The 18,847-nt window shown below is 29.3% G+C and overlaps 1 protein-coding gene across 1 annotated transcript in view; it reads right to left on the reverse strand.

Moving 5' to 3' along the window:
* LOC136083692 (uncharacterized) overlaps positions 1-18,847 on the reverse strand; it is a 98,646-nt gene that overhangs the window by 33,451 nt on the left and 46,348 nt on the right. The window contains exons 8-9 of the mRNA XM_065803271.1: positions 4,679-4,873; positions 4,233-4,305 (exon numbers count right to left, since the gene is read on the reverse strand). Coding sequence (XP_065659343.1) covers positions 4,233-4,305; positions 4,679-4,873 — 268 coding nt within the window. The remainder of the gene's footprint in view (positions 1-4,232; positions 4,306-4,678; positions 4,874-18,847) is intronic.

Genomic DNA, 18,847 nt, shown 5'->3' on the forward strand with positions numbered 1-18,847 from the left:
TTGTCAATTACATAGATTTCCACACAACCACCTTGGCTACTTCAGGTTTTGGTTATGGAGTTAATAACCAGGAACTTGAGCGTCTGAGATATCATCAAACCAAGTTTCAGTGAATAAAAAAATGTGGTTTTGTCTTGTTATCTTATTGTCAATTCTTGCCAGTAGTTCGCCTTGTTTGGCTATGTTTAGCAAACAAGAATCATTTGCCAAGAAATTTACTTGTTTTAATGGATAATTTTGTTGAATGGGATTTGGTTGACTCGATGATTAATTGCTTGACTCGTATGATTAATGGACAATCAGCAACAGCCTTGGTTGATGTGGTGGTAGTGGCGGAGGCAGAGGATTGTTATTACTGACTTTGGCTGTTGCTGATTTAATTCGATCAAATTGTTCTTTTCTGGTCTAAACACATCTCTAGTAATTGGAATACTGGGCTGTGTTAATGCATCACATACCTTCAGTCTGTCTGTGGATGATCCAGCGAAAGAGTTCATTCAGGTTAGCATTCAAAAGATCTTCATTCTTTCACTTCTTTTTGTTGTATAGTTTGTTAAAAGCTTCTTGCTCTGCTGCTGTTCAATCTTCTTGAGTGTATACTCATCTGAAGATTTCCTTCTTGTGAAAGTTACTATTTGCTAGAGCTTCTTATTGTGTGACTGTTGATTTAAGCACAACTTGTATTTAAGCACAAATTGTAACACCAATTGGGTCTTGGCTATTTTAGTTTGTGGTCTGGTGATTGCTTGGTCAGTTGTTTCTTTTTTTGTAACGACAAACATGAACAATTTCCTTATGATTTACTTCAACTACTTCAAAGAACTGCTTTACAAAGTTGTCATCACTCCTATTTTTAGACTTTTAAAGACCTACAGCTACTATATTTGACTCTCTCTTTTCTAGTTTTATTTCATTTTTTGATAAGTTAACGTAAGTGTTTAGCTTTGCCATATCGCTTTGTTTTCTTAGTCAATTGATTTGGTCTCAAAGATCTTTGATCTCTTTATTGTGCTGTTGTTTGATTTTGGTTATGACTGCTATTAATGTTATTTTGACAATTTCTACAACTTTGTTTTTGTAGTTTTTGTCAAATGCATTGTTATTGATGGTGATTCCTTGTTTTGCCAACTCTAAGGCCGTATTGACAATAACTTTGATGGATTCTCATTTTGCTTTTAAATATGTTAAGGGAATATCTTGATTTAGCCTATAATTATTAACATGATGAAAAACTTAACCACATGATGTTAAGGGAATATCTTGATTTAGCCTATAATTATTAACATGATGAAAAACTTAAAAACATGAAATCCCATGATTCATGGGTTAAACTACATTAGCTGTTTTTCTAAATTCTAAATAAAGAATTTCATTTAGAATTTAGAAAAAACAATTTATATAATTACTTATTTGTCACCTAATTTTATTGCATAATAGCAAAATAATATATTAAAAATTATTAGTATATTAATAAGTATTAGGTATAGCTACCAATTTTAATGTATTTAATGCAGTCAAACTCTATCAAAAATGAAAATTCTAAAAAAAGTGCAAAAAGCAAAAAAGTAACAATCTAACTAAGTAAAAAACAAACAATAAAACTAACAAATATTCTTAAGTATGATAGTTTGATCAGTTTACCCTGGAAACAAAAAACAAGATGTCATTTTGCATTATCATAACTTGACAAAGCAACAACAGCTGTAACATTAGGATATTCTTCTGAAGAATAATGCAGCACAATTTTTATCATTGTTCCATAAGTTATTTCTCACACTGATTTCAAAGTAGGAATTCAATACATTCAATCAGCTATGTAATGCGGTGATAACAAACCCATATTTTATGGATGAATTTAAATTGGTTTAAAATTTTGTTAACATGGTAATGTTTAACCTTCACCAAACTAACTTTACACGTTTTTCCTGCAATATTACTTGTAACTGCACCTGTCATTGATGATTTGCTTAAAGTAGACTATATATTTGTTCTTTTCCAGGTTACAAAGTATTTTTTTAGAGCTACGCAATCTTAAGTATAGCCTGATTTATATATACAGTTTCAAATTTAGATTATGATTAGATTCTGTAAGTCAATAAGGGTTCCTTTAAAGTGTTGGATGACTATAAACTTTAGTTAAAAAATAGAACGTCAAATATAAAGTTCTTTTTGTTGTGTTGCATTTTGTCATTTTTTATAACTAATAAAAAACAAAAAGTTGTTGTTTTTTTAGTAGTTAGAAAAACGACAACTAAGAGGCTGGGTAAAATTTGATCATTTTCAGGTAACTTATTTTTTATAAAACTATATCATTAAAATCGCTATCAATAAAATCTGAGATTAGCATAAAATCAGAAATATCACTTTTTAGCATAAAATCAAAAATAACTCCTGTTAAGTTCAGCATAACAGCTTTTTAAACTTTCATGCATTTTGCCATTTTAAAAGACTGTTTACTAAATTTAAACTGCATCAGTTTAAATTATAGAAAAATATTCAACATAAGCTTAATATTTTCATAGAATAATGTTCAAGCATATATGATTGGTCTAAAGCAACATATGCAAATATATTTTTGTCATAAAGCAAAGGTTTGGGATTGTAAGTATCACAATGCTTCAAGTAAATATTTAGGTACATATATGTCATTGTCATTTTAAAAAGTTTTGTCTTGAGCTTGTTTATGTTATCAACAGTTAAAGAGTTAAACCAGCCCTAAACTGTCGACCTGAAAGTCCAAAATTTTTTGCCAACCTCAGAATTTAAAAACTTAATTTTATTTGCTATTTCAAATAAATTAAAAACAGTAAAACATACACTTCCTTTAAATTCTAAATCTCTATTTTTATTTTAATTTATCTAAAGATAAATTAAAATAAAAACAGCAAAACAAACATTTTATTTAAATTCTAAATAAAATATTCAAAATAAAATTGAAAAAAATAACAATTAATTCAAATTCTAAACAAATTAATTTTAAAAAAATAACAGGAAAGCAAGCGTCTTATTTAACTTCTTAAAATATTTTAATAAAATTCTAAATACAAAGCTGGAAAAATCAACACTTTATAAAATTTTTTTAATAACATAATTAAAACAAAAGTTTTATTTAAATTCTTCAAAAAAAACCTTTTAGTTAAATTGTAAAAAAACCAATTAAAGTCAGCAAAGTGAATGTTATATTAATTTTAAATTAATAAATTTTTCTATTTTTTATTAATAAAAATAAAATCAACAAGAATTATATTTTATTTAAATTCCATATAAAGTGGTAAAGTGCTGCATTTGTTTTTTAAATTTTAAGCAAATGTTGACTTTTGTAAGAAAAGTCAGCAAAATCAGTGCTTGTTTTTCTGTCAATTTTAAACTTAATGTTCATACGTTCGTTGATTTGTCGAAAGCTGTTTCTAAACTTTGTGCTGACCTAAAACAGTTTTAGGTTGTTTTAAAATCACAACTAAATAATTACAAAACAGATTTCGGTTAAAAGATCAACTTTCTATTTTGCTCAAATCTAATGTTGTCAACAAATTTTCCAGTAATACCAGTTATATTGGAAAAACATCCAGAAACAAGGATAAATGAGCACCATACAAGTGACTATACTTTGTAAGGATAAATAAATTACTGTAATCTGTAATCTGTATTCTAATCTGGAAAAACCGTTCTAATAATTTGAGGATACTAATGCAGTTGCACGCTCTATCACTTAAATTTTAAGGATTTAAATTTATCTATTAATTTCAAAAATCTGATTACAATTTTATTTATGATTTTTTTAAAATTTTGGATACTGCCTTTGCTAAAAACAAATTTAGTCTTTACTAAAAACAAAGTAAAATGAAAAAATACTTATTTTTTTTATTTATAGTAATATAAATTATAAAACTTACATTAAATGGGAATGTACTTTTTAAATTAACAAACATCTTGCCATATTATAAACTTAACAGTTTACTTTGTTGTTGTTATTATTATAATTTTTTGGATATTTAATGTGTCATAATTTGTAATATAATTTTTATTGGTTTCTCGTAAAAGTTATAACTTCATTAATTATACACTTCATTGTGTTTCTGTTCAAAATATAGGCAGTTTCAGCACGAAATTGAAAAAAAGTACACCAAAAAAAGGGAGAAAAAAAAATCTTTTGGCTAGTCTATGGTTGATACTATAAAAAATCAAAAAAACATCAATCAAATCCACCGTTTTATTTTTTAGGCATTTAATACCTCATCATTAAGCCAATCAACAAGCCAATAATCAAAATAGCACTTCCAGCAGACAGACCAGTTATTAATGCATCTAAAAAAAAAAAGCAATATATGCTTTGTTAAAAAAAAATAAATGACCTACAAGATTTTTACAATTTTAGCACTAAAAATTACAAATTATTTATTTTGTTATTGCATTTATCTAATAAAAAAGTCTCTCAAAAGCAAAAAGGATAATTATTAACTAATTATCCTCTTTAAAAAACTAAAATCTAAAATAAAAATTTACTCATTAGTCATTTGTTCATTCATTCATCAAACAAGAACCCTATGTTAGTAGTATCTGTTTTATTAGTTGTTTTGTATTCATCAAACATCATCCTGTTTTAAAATAAACTAAATCATTGCATAAAACTTTTTTAAATAACTAAAAAACTATTAGTTTCACAATAATTAAAGCATACCATTTTTTATTAGTTTTTTTTCTGGAACAAGAGTTGGTAATGTAACTGTTACTGATTGAGTAGAAACAGCAGATGACATACCAGGATAAGAAGATTTAAATGAAGACACTAATGATGAAATAAAACTTATTGTTGAAACTTTAACAGACAAAGTTGATGTTGAAGTAAGCAAATCAGTTACTATAATAGATTTATCTAACAAAAAAAAAAAAACTCTAGTAATAGATTTATATAATATAAAACAATTTGTAAATTTAAAACTTGTTAATAGCTCTGTAGAACTTTAGCCAATATTTGTAAACCCAATGATTTTAAAATGAGTAACTGGTATTTTTTTATTTTAAGGGAAAAAAATTGTGGCGTCACAAAGATTAGGGAGTATAACACTACATTTTAAATTTTGCCAATGAATTTAAAACATGTTATACAATAAAATGCACAATATTTTTAACCATATAAATATTACAAAAGTGTTGAGTATATTTTCTTTTGTGTTACTAAAATGGACAGTACCAAGGCAATTTGATAGCAGAAAATTCTAGAACATTTGATGATCAATATGTGGTTTGTAGGGATGAAAATTTCCAGTAAATTTTCAACGCTGAAAATTTTGGAAATTTTCAAAAAAAGATAAGTTACTTTAAAATTACAGGGTGCGTAAAAAGTTCCGGGGCATTTTTCTATAACGTTTTAAACAAGCTAGACAAACTTTTTATGCACCCTATGCAGTTTTTCAGATTTCAAATAATGTAACCCTATTTGTAAACAATGTTTGTATTGCTTTTTAGGAAAAATGTCTAAACTCAGACCCACAATTATTCGTCTATTTGAGCAAGGAAGAAGAGTGAAAGAAATTGTCCAACTTCTAAATATCAAACATCACCAAACTGTATCCAAAGTCATTAAGCAATGTCAAGAATGTTATGAATGCAGCTATGAAGACAGACGAAGAAGTGGACATCCTCAGACTGCCAACACTCCAGCTAACCGGAATAAGATCTTTGGTCGGATCAAAAGAAACCAACAAACACAGAACTCAACAAGAAAAATGGCCAAAGCTGTTGGAATTTCTGAAGGATCAGTCCGAAATATTCTAAAAGGAGCCAGATTAAAAGCCAGGAAACATGTTACAACTCAATTACTTACAGAAGAGATAAAACGAAAACGTTTGAACCGATGCAGGAAGCTTCTGAAAAGTTTTAGTGCTGGGCGACACCGAAAAATTATGTTTTCTGATGAGAAATGGTTCGATGTTGAGCAAGCTCATAACAATCGAAATGACAGAAGTTGGTCTAAGGAACCCCTGCCACTCGAAAAAATAATCATTTCCCATCAACATAAGTCACAGCAAGTGATGGTCTGGGCAGGAATCACCCACAACGGAATCAAAGTTCGTGGTGCTGAATATGGAGCGATGCTTGAAAAAAAACTTTTGCCTTGGACTTAGCAGCATTTTGGAGATGAAGAATGGACGTTCCAACAGGACAGTGCACCCTCTAACAAAGCTATACAGACTCAAACTTGGCTGGAAGAGAACTTTCCCGATTTTATCAAAGTTGACATCAGCTCTAAGTGACAGATTGGAGAATGGCCATCAAACTCACCAGACTTGAACCCGTTGGACTACTCGCTTTGGAGTATTCTAGAGACCAAAGCTTGCATAAAACCCCATTGATCGATTAAAGAGTTAAAAAAAGACCTGATTAAAGCCTGGAAAGAAATCCCTATGGAAATAATTGCTAAAGCTGTGGATGATTTTCCTAAGAGGTTAAAAAAGTGCATTCAGGTAGAGGGAGGACATTTTGAGAATATGTAAATATCTATGTCTGACGAACTGTGTACATACATTCATAACCTGTTTTGCAAAAGAAATATACCGTGTTTTGTAAATGAAATACTGTGTTTTGCGAAATTGCCCTGAACTATGGTCCTATTGGTTGTTAACAATGTAATATTTTTTATTTTCTGGTTGCCGCTAAATTGTTTATTTTGCTATATATATGGACTTCAAGCAGAAGAAGAAATTATATTTAATTTAAAAGAAATACAACCTAATTTAAACAAAATATATCAAACTCCATTATATTGAATTTAAATGAAAAAAATGATGAGCAAACATTTTTTTAAATATCATAACTGTAGTGGTCATTAAAATATGTCTTAGCTCTCAAAAAAGTTCATATTTTACTGGCTTGCAGTTTGCATTTAACCGACTACCGGGGAAAGAAGAATTTTCCATTAAAATAGTCAAAAAGTTACAGAAAACTGTAAAATTGTATATAAAAACACTTAATTGAAAATTTACAGTATTTTACAAATTTCTCTTGAATTAATGACACTATTGATTAATGAAAGGCAAAAAGTAGGAAAAATTTTTTGCTAAGTTTGAACTATTTAAAAAAATAGTCAGCAATAAAAATAAAGAACTAATAATTTCAACGTCATAAATTTTGCCACTATGTTCAAGTAAGTGCTTCTAAGACTTGAGGCACACTTGCCACAAACTTGCTAGAACATTTTTGACTTTATAAATCAATAAATTAAAAAATTATGCTATACTTTAAATGGTTTAAAAGTATACTGTATTTTTAAACTAATTTTGTGCACGTGTGTTTTATAAGTATTATACCAAGTAAATTAATTTATTATTAATTTACTGAACATTCAAATCAAATGTGTTTTCTAATGTTATTTTTAGATAAATTATTATAAACTAGCACAGCTAGAGCATTTATAACATGTGCCTTTTATAAAAATGTTCGAAATGCAATCTTTCTACATTTTTTAAAATTTTGTGCAATCTTTACACATGAAAATCTTGTTGTTACTTTAAAACACTTTACAAAAATAAGACACATTAAAATTTGTTTACCCAAAAAAGATTTTATTCTTTGTGTTTTGTGAATATTTTACATCGTAGTTGAGAGAAGTAAAAGCTAGAAATATGGTATACACAAGCTCAAAAGACAAACTCACTTGGAAAAGTATTTCTTTGTTCCACAAAAGAAATATACATAAAAGTAATATAAAACAACTTGAGGGTTTTATTGCTTTTTTTTAAAAATGCACTATTCTTAAATTGATAAACTTGATTATAAAAATTTCACTCAAAAATGTGTATTTTTTGCTTGTGGGTCTTTATTATTTTATATTTATTACTCAAAAATGTGTATTTTTTGCTTGTGGGTCTTTATTATTATATATTTTTTATTGGAATATTTAAAGAATACCCATATACTATGTTGATAAAAGGGTAATTCCATGTAATAGTGGGACAAAAAAATGAAATTTTTCAGTGACCCTCTCAGATTCAAATTTCAACTAGTGGTACCTATCTATATATAGTATACCTATATATAGTATACCTATGGTATGTAACATGAAAAAATGTAAAGTTTGAGCTCCTAAATCCAAACTGTTCAAAAGTTCTGACATTTTAAAATTCAGCCTAAAATGCCCTATTTTTTCCACATCCACCATTATGGACTTTGTAGTAGTACTTTTTAATGAATAATTTAAGATCTAGTGGAAGAATGTGGTTAAAAATTTGTACCTGATCATTTTTGAGTGTGCTGAATTAAAAAATATAGAAAAAATAATGAAATTAAAATTTTTTGATGATTATTTTTTGATTTGGTCAGTCAAACTTTTTGTTTTGTTACTATGGGTTGCACTTTCATTAACTCTCAGAGTTGTCCAAGTCTCAAGGATTTAATTTTTTTTCTCCCAATAAATTAGGTGATGCTAGGCTGTGTTTATAATAAAAATGGTTTTGGTTTCTTAAAGAATAATTTAGATACGTCATTTTGAAGCTTATACAAAAAACTCCTTATTTGGACTTAAATTCTCTATTGAAGATTTTTTAGCAATAATTTGTGTAAATAATTTAAGTTTTTGTGGAAGAAACTGACTAAAAATTGGTACCTGACTATTTTTGAAGATGCTGAATCCACAGCAAATAAAAAAAATGACCTAATTTAAAATGTTTGAAAACTGTTTTTTATTTCAAAATGGTTAAAAATTACTTTACCATAAAACGAGGTAACATTTTCTCTAATTCCTGGAGTTTCCTGACTCAGATATGTAAAAATAGTTTAATGAGGTTGGTTTTGATACATAAATAAAGTTTTGTGAAGTGATATGTCATGTAAAAATATAGTTTTGCGATATCTGCTGTGATATAGTTTTGTAATGCCAGTTATGTCGTATAAATACAGTTTTAAAACACCAGTTGTATAAACATGAAAACTATTTTAATTTTAGATTAAATAATTATTGAGTCTTATTTGGTGATTCAGTTTCTGAGTAATGCCAAACAGTCAATAGTGCTCCATTGTAATCAAGCTAGAAAGTGAATGTCATCTTACAACATATACAACATTGCTTGGAATTGAACCTTTTAAAGATACCCCTGAATATGAAAGAGAAACAATGTGGAGGACTGGGCTATCAATAATCAATGTCAAATCAACAACTTGTCTCCATTATAAACATGTTTATTTGAAGCATTATGCAACTAAATTAACATGGTGCTGCAATCCATTTAATGCTCATAAGAAAGTTATAAAAGGTATTTATAGTAATTACAACTTTTTGCGAAAGTGTAGTGAGTTACAATTGTAAATTTCTTGGCTAAATTCTATTTTAGCTATATTTAACTTTACTTTTAGCTGACTTCTGAAAGCGCACTATTAAATGCCATACAACTTTAAACTTGAAATGGTTTTATTAACATTTTTATACATATTAAAAGAGTTCTTCCTTCTTTTTTAGGCAGTCTTCGTGAAATCAACTTAGATACAGCAAAGTACCTATGCAGTAAAGGCAAATTTGTAGTACCAGGAGAAAAGCTTTGTTTACAATGCAGACATAAATTAATGCCAAGTGAAGAATCAGAAGAAAAAGAGTTGGAGATAAAATTACCTGAAGACAATATAGAAAAAGAAATTATACTGGAATCAACAAGATAATTGCTCAACAGCACTTAGTGTGAACTTGAAGTGTCTCCTCTAAAAGTTCTTTTACCCAAAACCTCTAACAAGCCATCACTTGGAAAGAGAAAGATAAGGCAAGTTGAAGAAGCAGTTTTTAGGAAACTTGCAACTGCTCAGGTTACCACTGAAACTTATCTAGTTGCACCAAACAACAATGAAGTTCTAAAGGAAAATCAAACTAAAGCTGGCAATCTAAACTTCATGTTGGATGCATGAAAGAAAAAACTTAAAGTTTCTAACAGAAGGCAGCAACTGCAAATTTTGACATTGACCCCAAAAACTTGGTCTATCAGAAAAGCACCAAAAGAGTTTTCAGTTTCCAAACACAAAATTCAAAGTTTTTAAAGGCATCATAGCATACCCTGATGTGGTTGAACAGCATCAAATCAGCAAAAATGTTATAGAATTTGTAGAGCTTTTTTGCTGGGACAACGAGTATAAGGCAAATGCCAGGTAAAAAAAAATGTGTAAGTGTTGGGGAAAAAAAATACATATCAAAAAAATTGATTTTGTGTAACTTAAAGGAGCTCTATGTGGCATTTAGGATTAAGTACCCAGATCATAAAATTGGATTTTTTAAATTTTGCAGTCTTTGGCCTTAATGGTGCATTCTTGCTGGTCCAAAAGGTACGCATTCTGTATGTGTGTGTGCAATACACCAAAATGTTAAATTAATATTGAGTGCTGTAGACCTTGAAACGTCTTACCCTGAAATCATTGAAAAGATTGTTTGCAGCAGAAAATCGAAAGAGCACATGATTCACCGATGCAATAGTTGTCCTGGCATACAAGCTGCCCAAAATTATTTTCAGCAGTATCGCATACAAAATGATGATCAAAAAGAACAATATGACAGTGATGAAAATGAACACTCAGAGGATTTCAAACAGTGGACAACAACAGATAGAACTAAACTGTTAACAATAAAACTTCTATTAAATGAATTCATAGAGCTCCTGTATGAAAAACTTGATAAAATTACTTCTCATTCATTTATAGCAAAATCACAATCTAGTTATCTGAAGCATCTCAAAGAAACAATTAGTAATGATGAGGCTATTGTACAGGCAGATTTTGCAGAGAATTACACTTTGTAGTACGAGATGCAGAGTTACCATTGGAGCAAGAGTTAATCTACTACAAGAAAGTGAAATTGGAAATATCTTTTTTGTGTGTAATTTCAGATGATTTGAATCATGATGTTGGATTTATCAATGAAGTTATGCACAAAACTATTAATCATTTTAAAACTCATCTTTGTCCAACAATTACAAAAATCCATTATTTTTTGGATGGCTGTACAGGGCAGTATAAAACTGCAAACATTCTAACAATTTATGTCAACAAGCTCAAGATTTTTCTGTTTGTTGCATTTGGAATTTCTTTGCAAAAACCATGGAAAATTTCCATGGTATGGAATAAGTGGCACTGTTAAAAGGCTTGTTTTAACTGCTAGCTTGCAGATCCAACTACAGGTCAAATACTATTTTCTCAAGCAATGTTTCTCAAACTGTCAAAAGTCAATCAGTAGACTTCCTCAATAAACAAAAATATGAAACTATTAAAATGTTATGATGTCACAATACCTATTTTACAAATACGATGAATTTTACTGACTTGCTATCGATGCTGAAGTTGATAAAGAGAATGATGATTTTATGGTAAAGTTTATGCATCCACATTATCCAAGTCAGCTGTACTACTGGCCAAAGCGGAATGATAATTGCTGGGTGCCAAGAATGAATGTCATTTCTCTTGTTAAAACACCGTCAACATCTTCTGGGTATCAGTACCACATCTCAAAAGAAGATGAAACTCTATTTGAACAGCTTTTATCTTGTCAGTGAAAACTTTTTAATATTTAACTTTCGTTATTTAAATGATATCAAGTTTAATTTTAGTAATATTGGATTACTCCTTTTTATTTCTACTTTTGAGCTTTGTTCAATATAGCAGTTTTTTTACTATTTTTCAAAATCTGATATTTTACAAAACATTGAATTGAATTGAAAACAAGAATTGGGATATTTTCTCTTCATCTTTGTATTCAAAAGCTGTAAAAATGTAGGTACTAATTTTTAGTCATATTCTTTTTCTAGAACTTAAATTATTCAACCAAAAAGTATTGCTATAAATTCTATAATGGAGAATGGAGGCCAAAAAAAGGATTTTTTTTTCTAAATTTCAAAATGACATATCTTTATTATGCTTTAAGAAACCAAAACCATCTTTTTTTATAAAGATAGCCTAAGATCTAATACTTCATTTGAAAAATAAGTTGAATCCATACTACTACAAAATCCATTATAGCGGATTTCAAAATGTCATAAGTTTTGAACCATTTGGATTTGGGAGCTCAAATTTTACAAATTTTAATGTTTCATTAATACGTACCACTGGTTAAAATTTAAAGAAAATCCAAGGGGTTTTACGTTAAATTACCCAAAAAGCATATTTTTTAAACAAAGAAATTAATTTTATAAAGCTATATAAGTTTATTTGATAAAAAATTTTTTGAAAATTTCTGGAAATTTTAAGCAAAATTTCCTTGAAAACATCTGGAAATTTTCAAACATTTTCAAGGTTTTCCAATTAATTTTCCAAGGTTTTCCAATTTTTCAAATTTTCCAAGGTTTTCCAATTTTCCAAGGTTCCAATTTTTCAAGGTTTTCCAACCAATTTTCAAGGTTTGCAATTAATATTTTTAAAATTAGTAATTGATAATAAAGTGGTTTTTAATGTCAACATTTTTAAATTAATGTATTAAATAAATGTGCTGCAGCGCATATTTTTAAAGACAATGATATATCACCTGCTGAGATTGGAAATATCTCAATTCATTTCTTTTAGCTACTGTATTCTTCAACATCAAATCTTCAACAAAAACAAAATCAAAAAAAACAACACAAAGAAATGGTAAACTCTGAATGGGCTAGAATTGCTACTTCCATTCTTTCATCTTTTCCTAGAGTTGCCTCCTTCCATGGATTAAGATGTATTTGTATTTACAAGTATGTATTTGGCACTGCTTGATTCTAAGGGTTTTAGGTTGAATTTCAAAAGACATGAGGTTTTTCTTCAGATTCTATTAATATGTATATGTATTAGATGGAATGTGTTAAAAATAAAATCGAAAGTATTCCTTCTTAGTCCAAAATTGATATTTTCCGAAATCCAAAAAATAGTGCTTAAAAACATTTGTATTATTTTAGCTATCTCTCATTAATAAAATCATAGAAACCCTCATGATCATCCATTATCTTTGTCTTCAAAATGTGGTTAATTTAATATATAATAATACCTTTAATGATTTTGATGACTTTACGGCTTACGTGCAACTAGAATTAGTATTTTTGGGTCTGTTATATACATTACAAGTTTAAAAGCAAAATAAAATTAAATTAAACTCTCATAGAGTTGTAGGTCGAAGCAACAATTTTAAGCTTCAATTCATGGTTTTTGTTGGTCTATGCAACAGCAAAGCACTTCAATGTTTTTGTAAAATTTTTATGTACAGCCTTGGATGTTTGCTCTGAAAATGTCCAAGAGCTTTCTGACTCCTATTGAGAAAATCTACAAGGTGGTATTCAATAATATGGAACTTCCAACCAAGTGACAATGTTTTTTCGAACACATCTTTACAATAGTATTCTAAATATTCAGCAGATTCAATAAACTGCAAGATATCTTTATTGTATGAAGGTTTTAGCATCATGCCAAAACAACTTTTTGCAACTGAAAAAATTTTAAGTATATGATTAGAATATATATATATATATATATATATATATATATATATATATATATATATATATATATATATATATATATATATATATATATATATATATATATATATATATATAATTGTTACCTTTTCTAAACTTCTGCAAGGTTTCAACGCAGGGCTATAACTGAATTGGTGTTACCAGCATCATTCCATCTAATAATTTGAGAACTTTACCACAGTTGAGTCCATCCAATCTGCCACCATTATAACCATGCCAAACTACAGTATTTTTGTCAGGCCCTCATTAACTAAAAGAATGTCAAAATTTTGTCACAACATGCTCATACATGTGAAGTTTCAGAGGAGGGACGGTATCAAGAATAAAATTTCTAGGATCTTCCTCAAGCAAACATGAGTTAATAACATTATAGAATAATTGCATAGTCTTATAAGGATATCCTGCATCTTGGTACAGATAGTAATCTGAACTTGAGCTCATTGTACCAATACAGTAATGACAAGCATGTTTTCCACCATGACTCTATAATAAATTATTTTAATATTTTGAGATTTAATGTTTTAATAGCTACTTGCAAAAATTAATAAAGTTAAGCAAAATCTCTTACTGATATGCCAAGAAGTGGGTTTATGAGCCTTAGGGCAGAAGCCACAAAAAATTTGAGCTGATTAATTAATTTAGTAAGCATTCCAAGATTATGGTTATTCTCCTTGATGTTACGCGCCAAAGCCAGAATTACCACCTTGTTCACTCCTGAGTCTTTCTCATTTCTATTTTGCTCCTCTAACTTTGTTTCACTGAAAATATTCATTATAATCTGAAAATTAATCACAATTGAATAACAATTCTAATTTTATATCTTTTATTTGAGTAATATAAAGTAGGTCAAGTTACTAAACCTTCAGTGAACCCTGTCCTCTGTCAATTCCAACTTTAACAATGGCTTTCATAGGATCTAATCCACGTAGAGAACAGATTTCTTGAACAAGCCTAGTGAGATCTTCAATGTATACCACATTTTTCAACACTGAGTTTTCAAGTTCATCTTCCTTTCCATTTAAAAACAACAATTTTTTTGTAGCTATAAAACTTATCTAGAGCATGAGACCGCTTCATAACCGCTGCAATTGTACTCTTTACAACACTTAATTGTGAAATACCATACTGTAAATGATGTGATATGTTAAATATTATGGATTTTTTGAAAAAAAAAAATTGATGTACTGGTGTTTAAATTATGTTATAAAATATTTAGACATCTAAACGACCAAGATCTTTCATAAATCTCTAAGAATATCACGAACAACATTTTCAGGCAGATCATGATTTTTCTTGATATCAAATATTGTATCAGTAGAGACTACTTTATTTTTTTGGAGCTTTGGTTTTAGTACTACAGGTAGGAGTGATCCTCCTAAATTTAGAATAAAATATTGCAGAAAGACATTATAAATAAATAAGAAAATAACTAAAAATCTACCAGTGGATAATTGTAACAAATTTTCTTTGTAAACAAGAAACTTTAAAACAGTTGAGGTTATTTGCTCTGACATCATTTCATCCTTGGAAAGAATAAAATTCTTAGCATTTTGAACAGCTGATGTTCTCGTGCATGGGTGCCTAATGCCTTTTCCAACTAGTTGAAAACAATCTGTGCAGAATGAGTTTAATCTTTCAATGCAGAGATTTTCATTTGACTCAATGATATAATCACTTAAGTTAAAAATCTTGTGGCTGCGCTTGTCTGATACCATACAACAAATTGAACATAAGCATTGATCCTCATTTGGAGCAATCCTTCCTACCTTTATAAGTAATTCTCTTCCACTTTTCCAAACCTTTTGTATCATTTTTACAGGCTTTCCTTGCTGTGAACAAGATTGTTTGTATTTTTAGTGAAATATTTTAGAAAAAATTTAATAAATATAATAAAATATTTATAAAATATTTATAAAACATAATAACCTTTTTGACATAGAGAGCATTTTTGTAATGGCAACAAAGTCCAGTGCGAAATGCATTTATATCAAAACTGAACCCTTTGTTTACATAGTCTTGAACTAGTGTCACCAATGATGGAATACTGCGAAGAGAGTATTGTCTGTTTTGTTACAGTAAAAAAACAAACTGACTCTCTGGACTGATTATGATTTTTTTTCCTTGAAAGATGAGCCATTTGATATGTAATATTTATCTACTTTTATTGTTATTAAAAATGATATAAAAAGTAGTTATAACTTTTACAAAATAAAACAAAAAAAGTTGTAAAATTTTTTATATTTCTAAACAAGTCATCAACCGCTTTAAGAGCTTTATTAGTGAAACTATTTAAGGTATTATTATATATTAAGTTAACCACATTTTGAAGACAAAAAAAAATGAAATGTCACGTGGCTTTCTATGATTTTTGCAATAAAAGTAAGATTAAATAATAAAATTAATATTGCTTTTTAAATGCTAATTTTTGGATTTCAGAAAATATCAATTTTGGGTTAAGAAGGAACGCTTTCGGTTTTATTTTCAACACATTCCAGCTTGTACATATACATATTTATAGAATCTGAAGAAAAACCTCTTGTCTTTTGAAATTCAACCTAAAACCCCTAGAACTAAGCAGTGTTGGAGATAAAGTGACAGTGACCTTGATGTGCTTAATATGAAAATTATGGATGAAAAATAAATGGCATTACGTACTCACAAATAGCAACAGTTAAAAACGCAGGTCCAGAAAATATTCTAAAAGTAGTTTAATGTGGGTTTAATAACCCATGTTTGAATTGATGCTCCTGCAGAAATAAGAGTTATACTGAACTTCATCTTGGGCTACATGTTGCGGGATAAAAGTAAATTGATGCAGCCGATGACAGCCACTTTAAATTAAATTTTGATTCAATTTTTAAGGTTTTCAAGACTAACTTTTTTGTGAATATGTTTTAAGATTATCTCTGTAACTTTATTGAACATTTACATTTAAAAGTATTCAAATGTGATTAGTAACAGTTGAATATTTGCTTTATACATATATCTTTATATAAATTCTTTGAAAATTTTGCTAAAACAGAGTCCCCCTATCTACATATACTTTTAGTTAATAATATTTTGCTTACTACTATACCATACTAACATAAGTAAATATATTACTTAAGAGAATGTAAGAGAAGTAAATATATTACTTAAGAGAATGTAAAATCCCTTTGAGAGGTGTTTCTATAGGTTATGGTTATCACTTTAAAACAAAAATTAAAATCTTTTAATGACGTTCGCAGGAGAAAATTGCATTTATAGTTTTTGCCTAATTTACACTAAGAAACTTAATTTTCAAAATACGTTTCCACTGCTAAAAGTCACTAAAAAAACCTTTTGTTTTGTCTTAAATGTTGCAAATATCTCTAAACAACATTCTAATAACCTATTGTTTAACTTTTTTTTTCCTTTTTTAATAAATATTTTAAGGCAATAAAACTGAAATATGATGAAGCTAAGTTTTTGCCACTGAAAAAATGTAAAAAAATAAATTAGCATTTCTGTTAAAAATTAATTTTTAACAGAAATGCCAAACTTTCATCAACACAGCCAGCTGACAAAAGATGCAGTACTTGTTTGTCAGTACGTGCAAAAGGACATCCTCACTTTTGTATCATAGGTACCAGGTGGAAAAATGTACAGAAACGCAGAGGACCATAAGTGTGCTGAACTAATAGCAGCTGATTTAATCTCTAAAAAAGATGCCTCTCCAGGAGATACTGTCAAACTTAGTAAAGCAAGTGGAGGTAAATCTTTGAAAGTTCTGCCTGGACATTTAGCAAAGTACAAGCAGTAGCTATTTACTGCTGAAACATTTATCCAAGTTCAAAACAGCACAAATTGTTCCAAATTTGGTGTAAAAAGACTTGCATCAGCTCTAAACAACTCAATGGAAAAAAGAGCTGTAGAGGCTGTGAAGGGAAAACTTGACAACCTCAGGAAAAAATCAGCAGATTTTTTCATGATGTCAAATGTTGTCAAATGTCATTCTGGACAAAGAAATGAAAAAACAAGTTCGAAAAGTTGTTTACTACTAGAACCTGAATGCCTTAATCAACCATATTCTCTCAGTAAGAGGACATACATCAAATCATTTAGCTAAACTTGGAATTGATGGAGGTGGTTCATTCTTGAAAATTGCCCTTAGCATATTTGACACATTCTAAGCAAAGTTATACTTCAGGATCATCATGTCTCCAGTCAAGTTCTTCTGACCAGGATGGTGGTGTAAAAAACCAGCTGATTGTAGTTGTAGGACAATATTAAGCCTCATACAAATTGAAGATGTGTCTTACATAATTTCATCTGACATGAAAGTAGCCAACATTTTATGTGGTATCCAGTCTCACTCTAGCAAACACCTATGTTGCTGGTGTAATGTCAAGCCTGACAACCTTAAAAACTCTGGGAAATCAAGAACATTATGCAACAGCTATGCTGGATTCCTCTCTTCAAGCGCAAAACTTCAATTGGCTAAGAATTATTCAAATGTTGTCCATCCTCCATTAATTAAACCCTACAGACAATCTGAGCTTATTCATGATGTAATTCCTCCAATGGAACTCCATCTTTTTCTTAGAATCTTCAACTATATTTTCAAGCAACTCCTTGAAATATGGGATCAAGCACAAAAATGGCCAAATCTCTTGCACCTTCAAATGCAAGCATATTATGGGAGACAGTTCAATGGAAATGAATGCAACAAACTGCTGAAGTATGTTGACATTTTTCAGAGTCATGCCCAAAAGCATTGTGCATTTAGGGGCTATTCTAGGAAAAAAATTTGGGCAGCGATACCCCCCTTCCCCACCCCCACCCCCATCCCAGAGGAATTTAGCAGAAATATTGCTGAATATCCCTGTTTTAAAACAATATTTGCCATAAAAAATATAAAAGGAAAAAAAAAAGGCCCTCAATTTTTAATTTTGGCGGCGCCCAAATACAGTCGATAATGTCGAAAACGGTCTAGAATGGCACCAGGCATTGCAAGCAATGCCTTTTATTGATTGCTTCAGAAAGCTTCAATCTGTTAAAAACGCTTGTTTTGGAAAGATCTTGGAGGCATGATTCTGTCAAAATATTTCAGAATTAAAGCATTCTTACCTAGCTCTAGGAATTTCAGTTACTCCTGAAGCACATCCAATTTTTCATCACATTAAGAAATTTGCTGAAAAAAATGAAACTGGGCTTGGAGTTTTCAGTTAGCAAACTGCTGAATTGATGCATGCCAAATTCAAGTTCTACTGGAAAAGTTTTAAAAGGCAACCTTCTCATCATGAATATGGGACAAACTTCTGAGTTGTGTTATTGATCTTAACAGCAAACACATTTGAAATTAAATTGTTGTGGATTAAAAACTTTCAGGCGAAAAATCTCAAAGTATATTTTCGTAGATGTAATTA

Source organism: Hydra vulgaris, chromosome 08 (assembly GCF_038396675.1).
Source record: "Hydra vulgaris chromosome 08, alternate assembly HydraT2T_AEP".
NCBI classification, from domain to species: Eukaryota; Metazoa; Cnidaria; class Hydrozoa; order Anthoathecata; family Hydridae; genus Hydra; species Hydra vulgaris.